Below are 19,102 nucleotides of genomic sequence, written 5' to 3' on the forward strand. Positions count from 1 at the left end.
TGGAAATAACCCACGTGGGGCATTTGGAAATGACCCACGAGGGGCATTTGGAAATGCCCCACGTGGGGCACTTGGAAATGCCCCACGTGGGGCATTTGGAAATGACCCACGTGGGGCATTTGGAAATGACCCACGTGGGGCAATTGGAAATGACCCACGAGGGGCATTTGGAAATGCCCCACGTGGGGCTTTTAGAAATGCCCCATGTGGGGCATTTGGAAATGCCCCATGTGGGGCATTCTGAAATGACCCACGTGGGGCATTTGGAAATGACCCTCGTGGGGCATTTGGAAATGACCCACGAGGGGCATTTGGAAATGCCCCACGTGGGGCATTTGGAAACGACGGATATGGGGCATTTGGAAATGACCCACGAAGTGCATTTGGAAATGCCCCACGTGGGGCATTTGGAAATGACCCACGAGGTGCATTTGGAAATGCCCCACGTGGGGCATTTGGAAATGACCCACGTGGGGCATTTGGAAATGACCCACGTGCGGCAATTGGAAATGACCCACGAGGGGCATTTGGAAATGCCCCACGTGGGGCTTTTAGAAATGCCCCATGTGGGGCATTTGGAAATGCCCCATGTGGGGCATTTGGAAATGACCCACGTGGGGCATTTGGAAATGACCCACGAGGGGCATTTGGAAATGACCCACGAGGGGCATTTGGAAATGCCCCACGTGGGGCATTTGGAATTGACCCTCGTGGGGCATGTTGAAATGACCCACGTGGGGCAATTGGAAATGACCCACGAGGGGCATTTGGAAATGCCCCACGTGGGGCTTTTAGAAATGCCCCATGTGGGGCATTTGGAAATGACCCACGTGGGGCATTTGGAAATGACCCACGAGGGGCATTTGGAAATGCCCCACGTGGGGCACTTGGAAATGCCCCACGTGGGGCACTTGGAAATGACCCACGTGGGGCATTTGGAAATGACCCACAAGGGGCATTTGGAAATGACCCACGAAGGGCATTTGGAAATGCCCCACGTGGGGCATTTGGAAATGACCCATGTGGGGCATATTTGGAAATGCCCCACGTGGGGCATTTGGAAATGACCCATGTGGGGCATTTGGAAATGACCAACGTGGGGCATTTGGAAATGACCCACGAGGGGCATTTGGAAATGCCCCACGTGGGGCATTTGGAAATGACCCACGTGGGGCATATGGAAATGACCCACAAGGGGCATTTGGAAATGACCCACGTGGGGCATTTGGAAATGACCCACAAGGGGCATTTGGAAATGACCCACGAAGGGCATTTGGAAATGCCCCACGTGGGGCATTTGGAAATGACCCACGTGGGGCATTTGGAAATGACCCACGTGGGGCATTTGGAAATGACCCACGTGGGGCATTTGGAAATGCCCCACGTGGGGCATTTGGAAATGCCCCATGTGGGGCATTTGGAAATGACCCACGAGGGGCATTTGGAAATGCCCCACGTGGGGCATTTGGAAATGACCCACGTGGGGCATTTGGAAATGACCCACGAGGTGCATTTGGAAATGACCCACGTGGGGCATTTGGAAATGACCCACGTGGGGCATTTGGAAATGACCCACGTGGGGCATTTGGATATGACCCACTTGGGGCATTTAGAAATGCCCCATGTGGGGCATTTGGAAATGAAACACGTGGGGCATTTGGAAATGACCCACGTGGGGCATTTGGAAGTGACCCACGACGAGCATTTGGAAATGACCCACGTGGGGCATTTGGAAATGACCCACGAGGGGCATTTGGAAATGCCCCACGTGGGGCATTTGGAAATGACCCACGTGGGGCATTTGGAAATGACCCACGAGGGGCATTTGGAAATGCCCCACGTGGGGCATTTGGAAATGACCCACGAGGTGCATTTGGAAATGCCCCATGTGGGGCATTTGGAAATGACCCACGTGGGGCATTTGGAAATGACCCACGAGGGGTATTTGGAAATGCCCCACGTGGGGCATTTGGAAAAGCCCCATGTGGGGCATTTAGAAATGCCAAATGTGGGGCATTTGGAAATAACCCACGTGGGGCATTTGGAAATGCCCCATGTGAGGCAATTGGAAATGACCCACGAGGGGCATTTGGAAATGCCCCATGTGGGGCATTTGGAAATGCCCCATGTGGGGCATTTGGAAATGCCCCATGTGGGCAATTGGAAATGACCCACGAGGGGCATTTGGAAATGCCCCATGTGAGGCAATTGGAAATGACCCACGAGGGGCATTTGGAAATGCCCCATGTGGGGCATTTGGAAATGCCCCATGTGGGGCATTTGGAAATGACCCACGAGGGGCATTTGGAAATGCCCCACGTGGGGCATTTGGAAATGACCCACGTGGGGCATTTGGAAGTGACCCACGAGGGGCATTTGGAAATGCCCCATGTGGGGCATTTTGGAAATGCCCCATGTGGGGCATTTTGGAAATGCCCCATGCGGGGCATTTGGAAATGACCCACGTGGGGCATTTGGAAATGACAAACGAGGGGCATTTGGAAATGCCCCATGTGGGGCATTTGGAAATGACCACGAGGGGCATTTGGAAGTGCCCCACGTGGGGCATTTGGAAATGACTCTGAATTCTAATATTAATATTCGAGTGATATGGTTATTGGTTGGGCCTTTAAAGTGAATATCGAAAAGTCCAACACGTATATTTTTTATCATTAATGATTATAAACTTTATTATATTTTCACGATGTGTTTTTGTATTTATACATAAAATTAAATAAGCTATAGTTCACCTTTAAAGTTGGGTCATTCTATAAATTTAATCCTAAAAATTTTTTTTTTAAGTTCTTACATCAGCTCTTTTGTTTCGTTTGTTTGATAGCAATTTTATTTATATTTTAAGGATGTTTTCATTTAAAAATGCAAAGCTCTTTGTTTTGTAACCCAATTCACACTTTTTTGTTTACGTAAATTTAATGCCTAATGTAAAATCAATAGGCAATTCATCATAACATGTTGTTGTTTAAAAAAAAAATATAAAACTAAATATATCGAGCATTACTCAACCGACATGTACGTCTACATTGTTAAACCTTAATGGACATGTAAGACAAAAGTAAGAAAAACGCCTTTTTCATGATTTGATTATATTGGCACGAAGTCAAACATTAGGCCAATTCAACAGTTAGCCACTGACCACACGATATTGCATGAGTGTCCGCACCAGTTCAAATTGTATAATATTGTAAGTTGTAACCCACAACTTGGCCACGACTGATCATCATTATCGTTGCAATCATGAAACTGATCGACAAAGCATTGCAATTGCAAATTACCCACCCACCGCATTCGCAACCGCATTAAAAAAAAAAAAACTGTAAAAAAGTGCCTCAAATGCTATTTTCAAATTGCTGGTCTTACCGGCCAGCCGGCCGGTCACCACTCTGTGCAGCCGCCACAAATGAATACGTTTCGATTACGGTCTCAATCGCGGCGGCATCATCCATATCATTAAGGTCGATCGGCATCGCGTACACACAAGAAACTGTGTGTGCGGTGCAATCGTGTGCCAATTGTGGTGAGTTTTTCGATGCGCTTTTAACTTTTTCATTTGGACGCGATGATATTTATTTCTTTTTTTTTCTTTGGATTTGGCCAAAACTACCATCATCAAAGACGAGTCTGAATGTCTATCAGTTGGTCTGATTGGGGCTTTTAACCCCGAGGGGTACCAAAAGAAGCAAATGGAATGTTGCCGGATAAAGGTCAATTTAAGCACAGAGCAAGCATCAGAGAAGCTGAATAATTTTCTGACCAATCATCATTACATCATCAATCAGCAATTATCGATTGCAAATTGATGTTGATTGCGAAGATTATAATGATCATGTTTGTTATTGTATTACCTGTGATAATCAACGCGCCATCCATGGATCGATCGATTGATCGAGTGCAAACTGATCGATGGGTGATCTCAGGTGACCACAGAGATTTCTCAAACAAACAAACACACTCTTGACAGATAGTTGAGAGTCTGTGGTGTGGTGTGTTTGTTTGTTTGATGGTTCGTTGGTTGGTTGGCCTTTGGGGAATTTGTTATATAGTTTGATTTGGATCGTTTTTGACAGATGCAATTAACAATAAAACGTTTGGCAGCTTTAGCAAAAGGGTATGAAATAAAAAACTTGCTAAAAGTTTAAAGTGTATAAACGTGCTGGTGCAATTTTAATATGAAAAGAAAGTGCAGTTGCGTAGGATTGAACTTTGAAGGTGAATCTTGTGGCATTTGCGGACTATTGTATGCTTAAAGCTTAAAGGCCCAACTATAACGGCCTGATTTCTACAAAAAAAAAATAAACAAATAACACTGGTCTGCAAGGAAATCCTCCTTTTAATAAAATTATACTTCTCTAAAGGATTCTTGTATTCTGATTCCGAATCCGAAGTCAGAATTTTTCTAGCTCTACACGTTTTTTAGATATTCACGTTAGAAAATCTCAAGAAATTATTTTACTTGCAATATAGGTACTAACATTTTTCCATGACATTACGATGATAGAGAATGCCAAAAAAGTGTGTCCCGGAAGTCCGCCTGTCTGTCTGTCAGTCTGTCTGTCTGTAAACGAAGCTACAGCCTAAACGGATGGACCGATTGATGTCAAGCTTGGTATGTAGCATTATTTGGCGACTCTCCAGAGGGGTTTTTGGAATTAATTTTTTTTTGAAAAAAAAAGAACGGTACTTGTCATATACCGATTTTAGCATAGGCGGATCCAGGGGGGGCACGGGGGCACGTGCCCCCCCCAGAACTTAAAGTTCATACTTAAAGGAAATCAAACTATAAGAGTTTTAAAAATATATGAATAATAACAGAAAGAACTTGAGTGAAACTCTTGTCTATTTCTGGCTGAAAATGCGAATTTTGTTGATTGTTGCATCCCTTTCCCATGAAAAGCTCCACCTCACAAATAAATAAACGGCTATTTGTTGGGTACACACGAATTTTTTTTTTCGATTTAAAAAAAAAGTGAATTTTCAAAGTGATTTTGGTGAAAAATTTTGATATGGACATCGAATGAGATTGAATGATATAATTAAAATAATTGTATATGCAACTCTATTTTTTCATACAGAGGGGTTAAAAAATTTGCACTTTTTTCGTTGTTTTTTTTTTTAACATTAGTGTTTTTAAAATAGCGGAACACGTCACAAAATTGCATAAACTATATATTATAGAACTGCTGGATATGTAGAACAAACTTGCATTTCAGAAGTTTGCCCAAGTTTCCACCCCGAAAATAAAGACCCCTTGAAAAAAAAACTCCTCAAAAGCGACCCTTACTTATAGATTTTTATAAATATTATTTTATTTAGAAAATTTCTCCAGGGATACCTTTAAAAATATGTAAAAAAAAAATAGTGTTCCAAATTTCAAAAGAATCGGTGCAGTAGTTTTGAAGTTATGAGGAGTACCGGCGTTGAAAACATTAGTTGTGGGGATAACAATTTAAAGTTTTGAACTCTGGACTAAAAGACTAAAACGTTCCTAAGGGAAGTATTAAAATACTCATAACTTGGTCAGTTTGGCTCCAAGAGACCTACAATTTGAACACAATATTCTTGAGATATAAAACAATTTAACCCCTTGTAGCTCCATGTGACATTTCTGTAACAAACCGAAAAAGATTGCATAAAAGCTCTACAAACAATTTTTTTTTTTTCTTTTGAAGCTTCTAATATTATAATCTTTAAGTATTGCTTTATCGAAATAATACTTCAAATTTCTAATAAATAGCACCAATAGTTTTTAATTGACAGTTAATGTTGAAAGTTGGGCTTTTTTTGAAAATAAGCAAATTTGTGTAAAAACTACGAAATTCAGAAAAAAAAATAGTTTTTGTTAGTAAACCCCACGGGGTTTTATTTTTGGATTTTAGAAAAGTGCCTAAAAATTAATATTAGATAGTTTTTTGCTTGAATTTTTGCATTTTTATATAAAAATAAATTAAACTTTTTTTACTCAAAAAATATCGAAATAACTAAGTAAATAATGACTTTATTGAATTTTAAAAAAATACGTGTTTTATTAAAGATTAAGGCCAATCGATTGACTTATTAATTTTTAAATTTACGACCTTGGGTTACAAAAGGTTAATGCAAATAAAAAAAAACAAAACTGGGTTTCCCGGCAAAAAAAGTATGATTCAGTTTTTTTGTTATTCTTAGGAACTTTAATATTTATTAGAATGAAGTCTTTAGTATTTGACTAAAAACTACTAGGTCATTAACTAATGGTATAATTATGTCCATAATATTGCAAAATTTTATACAAAATCAATTAAAAAACGTAAACATTTTTTTTTTCAAAATTTCATCTTTAAAACTTAATTTCTCAAAAACTATTTGGTGAAACAACTTAAGTCAAAAAATGAAATAAAGAATAGATTACTAACTTTAATATAGCACAGAATTGTACGTTCATTTTCTGATTTTTTATATTTTTTTTCTTCCGGCTAATCCAGGAGTAAGAGGGTTAGCACTAAAGTGGCTTTTACTGTAACAAGAAAATGAAAATTTTGCCTTCCGAATAACTTTTTGGTCATTTGGTACCTATTTGATGTGGGAAATGTGCCTAATATTTTTGGCCAGGTTTAAGACCACTGTGGGTCGTTAAAATTTTCTGCTTGTTAGTCAGTCGTATGGCACTTCACTTTATTTCTAACTGTTATTGCTGTTTTTTTTTGCCAATCCGGCCCTTGTGCCCCCCCCAGAAAAAAATCCTGGATCCGCCCCTGGATTTTAGTAAAATTGAAATTGCTCAAAAACGGATCCAACGATTTTATTTAAAAAATTCAAATGTAAGTTTTAAGGCAAGGTCTATCTTCTTATAATTTTTTTTTTTAATCATTATTAACGGTACCTGCCATAGAACCATTTTTTTCAAATTCGATTATATCCGAAAATGCTTGTTCGATTTTAACGAAACTTTTTATGAAAAAGCATTTATATAATTTTAATATAAGCCAAAAACTAAATTTCAAGAAAAATAATTTTTGGATTTTTAAAAAAATTTTGAAATTTTTTTTTTTGAAAAATCAAATTTTCGAAAACGGGACATTCAATTTTTTTGAAATTTTGTTTTTAGATGTTGATTAGTGATTTCTACAAAATGGCATACCAATTTTATTTAAAAACTTTTTTTCTAAACAATTATTTATAAAAAATTGTTTTTTTAAAAACCGGCTCTAACGATTTTGAAATTTTTTTTTCTAAAAATGCACTTTAATATATCAATCAAAACTGCATACTTGTTTTGGAGGGCAATTTGATTTCAGATTTTATTTTATTTTTTTTTTAAACTACATATATAAAAAGTCTTAAAAATTTAAGCAACTTGAACTCCAAGAGCAAGTTCATGCGACCCAGTCGTGCATTTTATTTTATTTCAAATTCAGTTTTAATCTTCTCAATATCTCTTTTCTTCTCCGAGATATCTAAATTTAAGTAAGTATAGTAGGTTTGGCTTATCTTACCATAAAGAAACTGATCTTTAAAAATTCATATTTCTTTCTCCCAAGAACAAAAGTATACTTTTCTAATTAGTGTGCTGATTTTGAATCCGAATTCAGCTCTGGTTTTTTGAGATAAAGTAGTTTTTTTGATATTTTCTATAAAAAAAAACTTAATTTTGTGATTCTTTAATGCGTATGTCTCAAATTCCTGACGTGATAGATTTTTTTTGACTTCAGATTCGAACTCAGCACAGCAAAAACCATAAGAAAAGTATACTTTTGTTCCTAGGAGAAACAAATATGAAGCAGTTTATCGAATGGCTTATCACAAATAAGATATTTCTAAATAAAAAAATAGTACATAAAATTACACGTAGGTATAAATTTGTTTTAATGTATTTTATGACAGTTTTCTTTACATATTTGATTTTTTTAAATATAACCGGTGTTGAGATTTTACGTTTTCTTTAATTACTAAAAACTGCAGGTTTTCAATCTTTTTGCTGTTTTTGTCAATTAGTATTTAAAATTTGTGTAAACTTTAATTATTATTAAATACAAATTTGGTGTCATACTTTAGGTCATGTTATGAGAAATAAGTCCTAAAAATTTGAGATGAATAAGAATAATAGTTTAATTTTTGTACAAGGTCAACCGAATCCAAAAGGATTATTTTTTACAAACTACTCATATTTTTCAAAAATTATTTTAAGAAAATGGTACGTGCTAGAATTTTTCTGAAACCAGTTTTAGATTCTAAAAAGCTAAATCTTTCATAATTTCAAAAAATTATTTGAAAAAAAAAAGATACATTTTGCAGACCAGTGTAATAAACAAGACACCACACATTTAGGTTAATCTCTCGCCGTGAGAAATCAAAACCATATTCTTTGATCTCCTCCGCAAAAAAAAAATTGGGATACTTTTCAATTTCAACCAACGAGTAGCAAAACGAATTTGTCTGTGCCGACAAATTATCAATTCTATTCATCACGTTTTTTGGTATATCTATTTAGTGAGAAATTCAATCAATCCGCAACCATAATAATTTATAAGCTCATAAAAATCATAAAAAAATCAAATTGGGTACCATTCAAAAATTTTTAATGCTTTATTACCAGGAATGGAGGAACCCATTTAAAGCTCACACATTAACGCTTTCCTTAAAAGAGTTGGTTTTTTTGTATTTTTATGTTAGGGGATTAATAAAAGAAACAACAAACAAAAAAAAAAGTCTTGCTAATTTAACCACCTTCAATCATGTTAGCTGTCAGATGATTTACGATTTACTTTTTCATCTGAAAAATATAATTTTTGGTGGTATCCTATCCTTCATCAGAGCCAGCTCAAATAACAACAGAAAACTGACATGTTGTGAAAGAACTGTCAAAACAATAAACCAACACATTTTTGTATGGTTTTTTGACTGATGGGTCATAACTCATAATTTTTGTTTTTTTTTTTTTTTAACTTTTGTGTTGAGAAGGCAAAAATTAATTTGGATAAAATTTAACTGTAAAATATTGATCTTGACTTTGCTTTCATTGATCAATTAATTTAAATCAAGTTAACACAAATTGGTCGGTTTAGTGTCAAAAAAAGTTGGAAAGATATTTTGAGTCCTATAAGGTTTGAAGAATTCAAATTTATTCTTTGAATAAAATCAATAGCGATATTACTCATTTGGTACACATGTACATACATTCGAACAGAATTTTTTTATTAAGCTTTACAGGAGCTACAGTCAGTAGGAACCATCTGTAAGCAGTGCCGGTTTAAGCACTACCGGCGCCCCTGGGCAAGATTGCAAGTGGCGCCTCTAAAAAAAAATTCATCTAAAAACAATTTTTTAAAATCACGAAAAAAAGCAATAGCAGATTATGTCTTACCTCTCATATACTTGTTAATGCATTTATTAAAAATGTGCAGTGTATTAACTTAAAAAGGTTAACTTAAAAAAAAAATTAATTATTCATGTCATTTAGGCTCAATTGACAAGACTACCTTTATCTCTGACTTTTTTGTTTAAACACATTTAAAGATTAGGTACAGTTGGTTTTATTTGAACAATATTTTTTCAAAAACTTTTTCAACTAGGTACATTAATGTCGTTTTCGATTGGAATCACTCAATGATTCACTCATTCTGAAATCCAATAAAAAACTTTGAATCGCTTCCACCCAATTCTAAAATTTAATATCTGTATTGGTGAAAAATCAAATATTTTGTTTTTGTTTTTTCACTAGGAGAATAAAAAACTTGCAGCACGCTTCTTAATGATTCCAGGCGCTTCCGGACTGCCAATCGAAAACAACATACCTTTATAAGTATAAGGTTTGTTCGTTGTGAGCTCTAGGGCACTCTGGGTCGCTCCGAATCCGTTGTCAAGCGTTTTTTGTAGCTCCTTTTTCAACCAGAGTTATTTCCTCTGTGTTCGATGTTCGCTGATGAAACTAAAGCTCTGAGGTGTTCGATGTAAAATGAAAACCCGAGAAACTCAGATTTTTTTCACAGTTAATTGAAATGACTTAGAGTGCCTTGGAGGGGGGAACAACGAATAGACCTATTTTTTTATTCTCACACACAAACGTAGTTTTAATAAGAAATGGAGAAGCTGTCAATTTTTGGCATTTCTGGATTTTGGGTTTTCGGGATTCTGTGTTTTTGGGTTTTCGGAATTTAGGTTTTTCTGGATTTTGGGCTTTCTGGATTTTTAATTTCGGGATTCTGTCCGTCTCCCTTCTCTTTCCTTATTCATTATTATAGGGGCACCTTTGCAAAAATTAAATTAATAGGAGGAATATTAGGATTGCTTTAGTCTTTCAAAAGAAATTGGGGCGCCTTGTTCTTCAAAGATGAACGAAGATTTTGGACACCATTGTCCTTCCGGAAGCCAAATAAATTAACCCAAAATTGGGGGGCGCCTTTATTCTTCAAAAAGTTTAGGACAAACAATACGAGCGCCGTTGAAAATGAAAAATAGAAACAAATTGGGGCGCTTTTGTGAATGTAAAAAAAAAATAAAACATCGATTGGAAAGACTTCGTTATTTATATAACTTTTGTAAAAGTTCGGGGCGCCTGTGGCGCCCCTCAATTCTTGCGCCCCTGGGCGACGGCCCAGGCTGCCCCCCCCTAAAACCGGCTCTGTCTGTAAGGCTTTAAAGAACCAGAATTTTTAGTCAGGGAATAGAAAAAGAAGACATTATTTTTTATTTTTTTTTTTCAAATTAATTTTGTAGAAATTTGAATTTACAAATAGTGGAAAAACTACAGCAAACTATTAGGGAACTCGACCGAACAGCTCCGATGTTGATTATCTTTTTTTTAATTAATTTTTTTAATATAATTAATTAATTATATTAAAAATTGCCGATGTTTTCGTATTAATTTTTTTTAATTAAAATTAAGTTCTTTGTGAACAAAAACAATTTTTTTGTTTAAATTCTATAAATTAAATGATACCAAACGATTGTTTATTTAATTTAAGGAAAGAAAAAATATGGGAGTGAGGGACAATCTTCAATCGTTTAAGCGATAGATGCAATTTCCTCACAATTTGAATTCAAACACAATACAAATATTTTTAACACAACGGCAACACTTAAATTATTTAAATGCACATTTTTTAAACAGCTAAAGTTTATTCCTTTCTGTTGAATTTAAATAAAATAAATTTAATGAAGAATATTCGGAAAAATTGTCCTCAAATTCAGAATTTTGAAAAAAAAAAATTATTAAAAAACACTTTTTTTCAAAAATTTTAGTAATAAAATATGAATTTATCTTTAAACTATTTTTTTATCATATTAATTGTTACTTGTATTCAGAAGAGGAAAAGGTCCTTTACATCACAGTTTCGAAACAAAAAAATTATTTCAATTTCATCGATTTTTTTTTAATAAAATCGAATTTTTGTACTGAAACAACTTTGACAAACAAGACCTTCAAATTTTCTCTATGTAACCTAACAATAAAGGCTCTTTGAAAATGAAATACTTTTTAATATTTTTTTATAAACTCAAAAATAAATATGGCCAAAAAGAAATTGAAAAATAAATCTATATTTCACTACGAACTGTTTTTTTAAAGACATGTTAAAATCTTTTCAATAATTTTTGTTTTCAAAATTCTGAGTTTGACGACTTAACTTTAATTTTACAAATAGGAATAAGCTTCTAGCTTTTTAAAAATGCCAATTTGTGAGAAAATTGCATCTATCGCTTAAACGATAGAAGCCCCACACTCTCATTTTTTTCCTAGACAATCGGCAACACCGTCCAATTTTTAACGTATAGAGGATAAATTTTTGATTACCTACGTTTGAAAAAAAAAAAAGGTAGTAAAAATCAGAGCTGTTCGGTCGGGTTCCCTACCTAATATTGCCATTTTGTTTGCTTAAGTTACTCCACTATAACACTCGCTTAATTTCTCAAATAAACTTCTTGTGACTGATTTAAATATATAACGTTTTTTATATAGAGTTTTTGTCTTTTTGAGCTGGACTAATAGCTGCGTTCCTTTGGAAATATTTATCTACTGCTTAGTACTTAAAACTACTTTGAACTACTTTTGCTATACTGAAAAAGTAGTTCAAAGCAGCTTTAAGTACTAAGCAGTAGATAAATATTTCCAAAGGAACGCAGCTTATATTCCTTTAGATATGCAACATTTACAGGAGTGACAACTTTTTGGTTATTTTGATACTTAACTGTCAAAACTGGCATAGAATATAATCAGCAGGTTCATTCTTTTGGCATTTTAAAAAATATAGCAAAGCCTTTATGAGACGAAAAATAAAATGGCAAAAATACTGTCAAGTTTTCATTCTTGTAAAAGGGGCATTACTTTCAAAAGAATATTATAAAAAAAAATGACAATGGCTGTGTCAAAATGGTGAATTACTTTTTTTCTTATACAACTATTCTAGACACAAACCGTTTGTATGGTAAAATATTGGAATTATGGCAAAAGATAGAAAATCGGTTATTACAGGTATTTACCAAATACAACAACCACTTTATTTGTGGTTTAGTAACTACAAAAAAACGATTTTGAAAAATACCGTTTCACATCAAAACCGTTTCATAGACTGCATTCAGTTAAATGAAATTTAAAACGACTCTTTTTTATAGCAAATTAACACAAAATATGTACCTACCTACATAAATAGGAAATAAATAAATAGTATAGGAATTTTTGAAAATGGAACCTACTCCAAATGCCTCGAGTGAGACATAAAAAAAAGGGTCTCTTTAAGTTTTGGGTGCTTTCATAATTGCGCCTGTATGAAATTTTTTTTCTGATTTGCGTCAAATGTCAAAATTTTGAAGTTTCAATTCTGCCTCTTCGACAACATAATGGTGGATACATTTATGCTTCCAAATATAATGGGTATAGCGAAATATCTATCCGTCGGAGCGGCAATTTTTCCGATTTCATACGAATCGGAGAGCTTTTACCTGTCGGAAGCACACCTCGAAGCGGAGATATTTCCGCTCCGACGGACCTCTCGCTAAGGTCGAATCCGAATCATCATTATTCAATCCTTTAGGAAAAATACTATCATTTCTATGTTTTTGTTATTTTGACTTGAACTTTGAATTTCCAATCAAAATTTTGACAGATATGATAAATAAAGAAAAGCTTTATCATCTTTTACATCATGTTCTCTCTTTCTCTATGTTTAAATTCACTTGGTATGAGAATTTTATCATTTGCTCATTTGCGCTGCAAATATTTATTTGCGTTTTACATTTACAGAATACCTGAAATTTGTCATTTGCATTAATGAAATCTTTGCATTTGTTAGACTTGCGCAATCATGCATTTATGAAAGCATCCAAATACAAGGAGAACCCTTGTCTAGAAAAAAAAATTTTTCTTCCAAAAACGAGGAATCAAAAGGCCTCTTCAAACTCTTTAAAAAAAAAAAAAACCCATAGTTATAATAAAATAAAACACACTTTCCAATCATTCTAGTTTTTCATAGTTTCAGTATTGTATTTACGAATATATTTCTTGCATATCGAACATCGTTTTTGTTTTTCTTAACGTTATGAGTTTTCTTTTTTTAAGTGTATATAATATTTTTGTGTATATATATATATATATTTTTAATTATTTCAAAGAATTTAAAACTTAAACTAGAACAATGCATGGAAAATAAATTAGGAAATAAAAAAAAAAAAAAACTATATAAGAAAAAAACAATCTCGTCGATACACATATGAAGAAAAAAATTATACACTCCTATATTTATTTTATAGACATAAAGTTATATTATTCTAAAAATACCAATTATACATACAAAATATATTTATATAAATATTTAATACACATAAGTAAAAAAAAAATAATAAAAAAAAAGAAAAAGGACTGATATATATTTTTTTAGGTTATTCTTAAAAAAATAAAACGAAATTAAAATAAAAAATAAAACTGCTTTGAAGTGAAGCAATTTCATTCTCTTAACTATAAGTACGTTATTATTTTTTTGTTAAGAATAAAAAATAATAAAAATGCGCACAATGATGATAAATATGATGTCATGTTAAAATAATAATTTAAAAAAGAATCAAATTAAAATAATTTAGTGACAATATCATTTAAAAGCGGGGGCGAATTCCGCATGAAAGACGTTTTTTTCTACTTTTTTTTTTGATAACGTAAAAGTTTAAGTCTTCCCTTGCTCGTATGCTTGTAGATTATTATTATTGTTCTCGTGTGTAAAAAATATAATATTTAATTATTTTAACAAAAGCAAAAGAAAAAATGAAAAAAAAAAAAATACTGTCAAGTAAAATCTCTAAAAAGTTTGTACAAAAAATTTGTTTCAAAATATTTTCATCTGCTTTCATTTCTGGGTTTGCTTGAGTGTGAACTAAAATTATAGGAAAATATTCATTTTGTGTAGCGAAGCATTATTTAGCTTAAAAAAATACATCAATTACTAAAAATTAAGTTTTTTTTTCTTTTGTTTTAAAAAATTATTTAAATATAAAAAAGTAAGCTATTTACAGAACAGAAGTTGGTTTATTTTAAACAAATAAACAAACGAACGAAAATAAAAAATATATATATTTTTAAAAATGTTTTAAGACTAAAAATCTTTTTTCCATACGAATTGGAATACGTTTGTTGTTGTTTTTTTCTTTTTGTATTTTATTATTAATATTTTTATAATTTGTTTGCTTTGCTTTACATTTTATAATTGTATTTTTTTTTATTTAATTTAATTTATAACTAAGATTTGTTTTAATGCTATTTCTAAATCAATTTTTTTTTTGTTTTTTTGTTTTAATATTTGTGTGTGATTTTTTTTTTATAAATACTATTTAAGCTTTCTAATCATTCGAATACTTTAGGTGATGCATTTGATATCATGAATGTTTGTTATCAGTCAGTTCAGCCCATCGGACTTCAAAGAATTTTCTCATGCCGTGTCCTGCTTTGCCGACAGGTGAGTCATCTTCGTTAAACATTTCGCAATTGTCAAAGATTTGCCGCACATCTACGCAGAAATCTTCACGGGTTTTATAACTGAAAGTAAATAAAAAATGTTAAAATTGGAAAGTTTGTTTGAAGAATAAAATTAAGATGAATGTAGTCTGAAATAGTAGTTCTTCATCCACCTTAGATCAATTAAAAAAAAAATTTAGTGAGATTTACTTTTTGCTTAGATGAACAGAAATTTAAGTTCGATAATTAACACACCGAGAGCATTGTAGCAAATTTTGCATAATTGTTAATACCGTTTACTGTAATATTTGAAATTGTTCCACTTGTTCCTGTATTTTGCCTAATAATTTCGTTATTCTGATGTTACTTTAATTTTTTATATTAGACCCCAACAAATAAAAAAAAAAATAATACTCTAATGTCGCTTTAAATTCGCTTTGTAGATTTTCTATGTCAAATTTTCCTGGAAATTAGAAGATGAAATCTATTTTTGTAATTGTGTGCAAAATATCTTGATATTAAAAACCTTGTAAAGAAACAACAACAAATGTTTAAGCAAATGTCAAACAGAGGAGCGTGTGTAAAAATGCGTGTGCATGTGTGAATTTTGATAAAAATCGAGATTCAGATTTTTTAATCTCTGATCGATTTTTTTGAATTTGAAGTGGCAAATAAATCATGAAATCTGAGATTTTTCCGATTTTACGGAAATATGGACTGAAATTACAAAAAAATAACGTCTTCAGTTTTATTTTATAACACAAGGCTATAAAATAATAACTTAGCATTTAAAATTCAAGATTTGGTTGAAAAAAATTTCAGAAAAAAGTAAGAAAGATACATAAGCCGTGTTTTATTGGTACTCAGTATTTTACTGAGTAAACATTTTATCCTTTAAACAACAACAAACGATTACTTTTATTTATTATTAATAATCCTTTATTGTTAAAGGATCAAAAATGTATAAGTTTAGAAAAAGAAATTCTCTGTAAACCAACAAATAAAAAACTTTCGTTTATCCTTAGTAATCATTTGTTGTTGTTTCCCATACAAATTTTTACTGAGCTAAGTACTGAGTTACCAATAAAACACGGCTATAGACAAAAAAGTATTAATAACTTTTGTATTTTTAGCGATATAAAAAAAAGTGTATAGCAGAGTTTTAGAAAATTTTTAAGGTGAAAAACCTTTTCTCGAACGTTTATTTCAAAATTTTGATAAAAAGTGCTCAGTACATACTTAAGAATGTTCTTTTTTTTCGTTTTTTTTTTTTTACTGTTTTGGCTTTTAACTTTTTTAATATTCAGAATATCTAAAAAATGTTATTAACATAAAAGACGCGAAATTTAACTGTCTACGTTTTTAGTATTACCTACTTTTACCTAGGATGAATAGAAGTCGAGATTATTGATAAAAACTAAAATCCAAGATGGCGGCCAAAAGGTGAATTTCACGAGTGCGAAAAATCCGAGTTATAATATTCAGCCAATTCTCTATCGAATGAGCAAAAAATATTTGGGGGTGGTACAAACTGCTGAGTCAAATAAACGCACTGGTCAATAAAGGCGTTTTAAAGCGCCATTAGTCAAGTTAACAAACACGAAACAATTAAAGGTCTTAAATGCTGGATACAATGGTGTAATTGTAGCTTGTAGCGCAAGTTGAAAAATTCTCAACTTTTTGCTCATCTGCCGCCAACTTTTGTAGCTACATTTGCACCATTGTATTCAGCTAGTTAATGTTAAAAAAAAATTAATTATAAGAAAGGGAAGTATGAAAGAACCAAATAAATAGAAAATTAAGCAACCAAACTGGAAGACAACAACGAAAAGATTTTTGCAAAAAAAGAAGATAAGAAATGCCATAGTACTCCTCTTGAATGCCTCACATGATTTGCAATCGTTTTTAGCTGTAATTGCAATCCCCCTCTTTACAAATTCTAGCATAACTGGAATTGACTTATTGGATTTTGTAACATGTGCATGTGTAATCACTAAATTTACATTTTCATGTCAATCATTTCACTATAATGCGAAACTACTTAGAATATTTTTCATCACATCAAATTAGTTTTTAATTTCATAAACATGGTTTTTGAAAAGTTTGATTGAAGAGTAAAGATTTTTATTGGGAAAATGAACGAATGCGAACGGGATGCGTGCTAATTTTTTTCTTTAATACAATTTGGTTTTGTGTAAAAAAAAACCGGAGCCAGGGGTGGAATGGGAATCATATAACAATTGATATTAGATCGATTTTTCAACTCGAATTAACCATTCAAACTTTCATGAAAATTGCATATTTTTGTATAAAAACGAACACTAATTAGGCATCACTTTAAATCATTACAAAAAAGCTTTTTTTTTTATTTAACTATCTTGCATAAAACACAAAAAAAATATTTTGATCATCAACTATCATATTATATATGATTCCACCCCAGTTTATGTTTATTTGTGAATTATAAAACATTTTGTGGGGAAACATAAAAAAAATATTTTTACAAAAAAAAAGTACTTTTCCTATTCTAAGTGCATAAACATAACTTGGACACACATACATTCACAAAACCAAATAGTTTTTTTTTCAATTCTCTAAATATGTAGCTCTTTTGTATTTAAAAGCGACTGCAAGTATGTAATTGAAAGGAATGCGGCATAATTCCATAAAAGCACATAGGCACATTTGTGTATGTTTTATGATCTTATGTATTTATTTATTCATTCACTAAATTAAGTTTTATAATACGTGACTTTCTAACTTCACCCCGTTATATTTTATTTGAAGATATTCTCAGACAGCACATTAGTTAGAAAACTCTTAATATTAGAAACAATAAAACAATTAATATAATTATGTACTACGTGTTATACTTAATTTAGGAATAAATAAATAAATAAAATCAAAAAGCATACAAAAATATGCATTATATGCTCTCATAACCCATAACATAATAATTGATCAGCAATTATCGTCTCCCAAAAAAAAAAACTCACCTTAAATCTTGAAGACGTTTTTTGATTGTTGATAGATCCATTGGAATCTTAATTATTTTACGATACGTTGGGAATTGCTTTGTATTCACAGGTAATAAAAATGGCCAAGAGTCTTCATGTAACTGTAAAAAGTTTATAAAAAAAAATATATTCCATTTTACAAAACAATCCGTCCTTCACTTAAAATTGAATTAATTTTACTTGTGCAGCAAAAGGATTACAGAAACAAGTTTAAAAAGAATACAATTTTTTTTTACAAAAAAAAAGTATGTACAAGAAAACTCACCTCCATTTCCCCTAAAACTGTTTTGCAAACGGCTAAATCCTTCATTAGCTTCTTGGTGGCATGTTTTTCCTTTTTTTCTTGTTTAAGTTTTTCTTTAGCCTCATTTATGACTTGTTGTTGTTGCTGTTGTTGTTGATTTGTCTGTTGCTGTTGTTGTTGAATTTGTTGTTGTTGTTGGGGAACTAGTGGAGTCGTTTGCATTTGTTGGGGTGGTGATGTTGCCATTTGTTGTTGTTGTTGGGGTTGCTGCGGTGCTGGTGGCTGTGCTATTGGTTGCTGTTGTTGTTGTTGGATTTGATGTTGTTGTTGAATCTGCGGTGGCGGCAGAGGGGGTGGTTGATGAATTTGCTGCTGTTGTTGTTGTTGTTGTGGAAGCTGTTGATGCTGAAGCATTTGTTGTGCTTGTTGTTGCTGTTGTTGTTGTGCTTGAAGTAACTGTTGTTGCTGTTGAAGCTGTTGTTGTTGTTGTTGAAACTGTTGTTGTTGAATCTGTTGCTGTTGTTGTTGTTGTTGAATCTGCTGCTGTGACATCACTGGTGGTTGTGGAATAATCATAGATAGTTGATTGCTCTGATTGCCAATATGTTGCGGAGATAATGCATGTACCATTTGTTGTTGTTGCATCGGTGACATAGTCGGAATAGGATTGGTGGTGGTGGCTTGTGCAGCACAAAGGCCACCTACTATTCCCATGTTGACGCCGCTGCCGCTTCCAACTCCTCCCAATTGCGTTGCTTCCATACTTATATCTACATAGTCATTATTGATGGCCATCGGCGTTGATGGACGTGTCATTTGAGCTGGAAAACGAGAAGCATCTACTGAATTGTTGTGATGTTCATCGAAGGACGTTGATGCAACTGAGTGTGCAGGACTACATAAAAATTAAAA

The 19,102-nt window shown here is 32.9% G+C and overlaps 1 protein-coding gene across 13 annotated transcripts in view; it reads right to left on the minus strand.

The window, feature by feature from the left end:
* Window positions 1–13,984: 13,984 nt before the first annotated feature.
* Window positions 13,985–19,102, minus strand: part of LOC129907413 (bromodomain adjacent to zinc finger domain protein 2B) — a 92,145-nt gene continuing 87,027 nt past the window's right edge. For all 13 annotated transcript variants that reach the window (XM_055983604.1, XM_055983607.1, XM_055983606.1 and 10 more), the window contains 3 exons: window positions 18,212–19,085; window positions 17,926–18,047; window positions 13,985–15,010 (listed from right to left, as the gene is read on the minus strand). In XM_055983604.1, coding sequence (XP_055839579.1) covers window positions 14,851–15,010; window positions 17,926–18,047; window positions 18,212–19,085 — 1,156 coding nt within the window. In that variant the 3' untranslated portion in view covers window positions 13,985–14,850. The remainder of the gene's footprint in view (window positions 15,011–17,925; window positions 18,048–18,211; window positions 19,086–19,102) is intronic.

Source organism: Episyrphus balteatus, chromosome 1, assembly GCF_945859705.1.
Source record: "Episyrphus balteatus chromosome 1, idEpiBalt1.1, whole genome shotgun sequence".
Lineage (NCBI taxonomy): Eukaryota > Metazoa > Arthropoda > Insecta > Diptera > Syrphidae > Episyrphus > Episyrphus balteatus.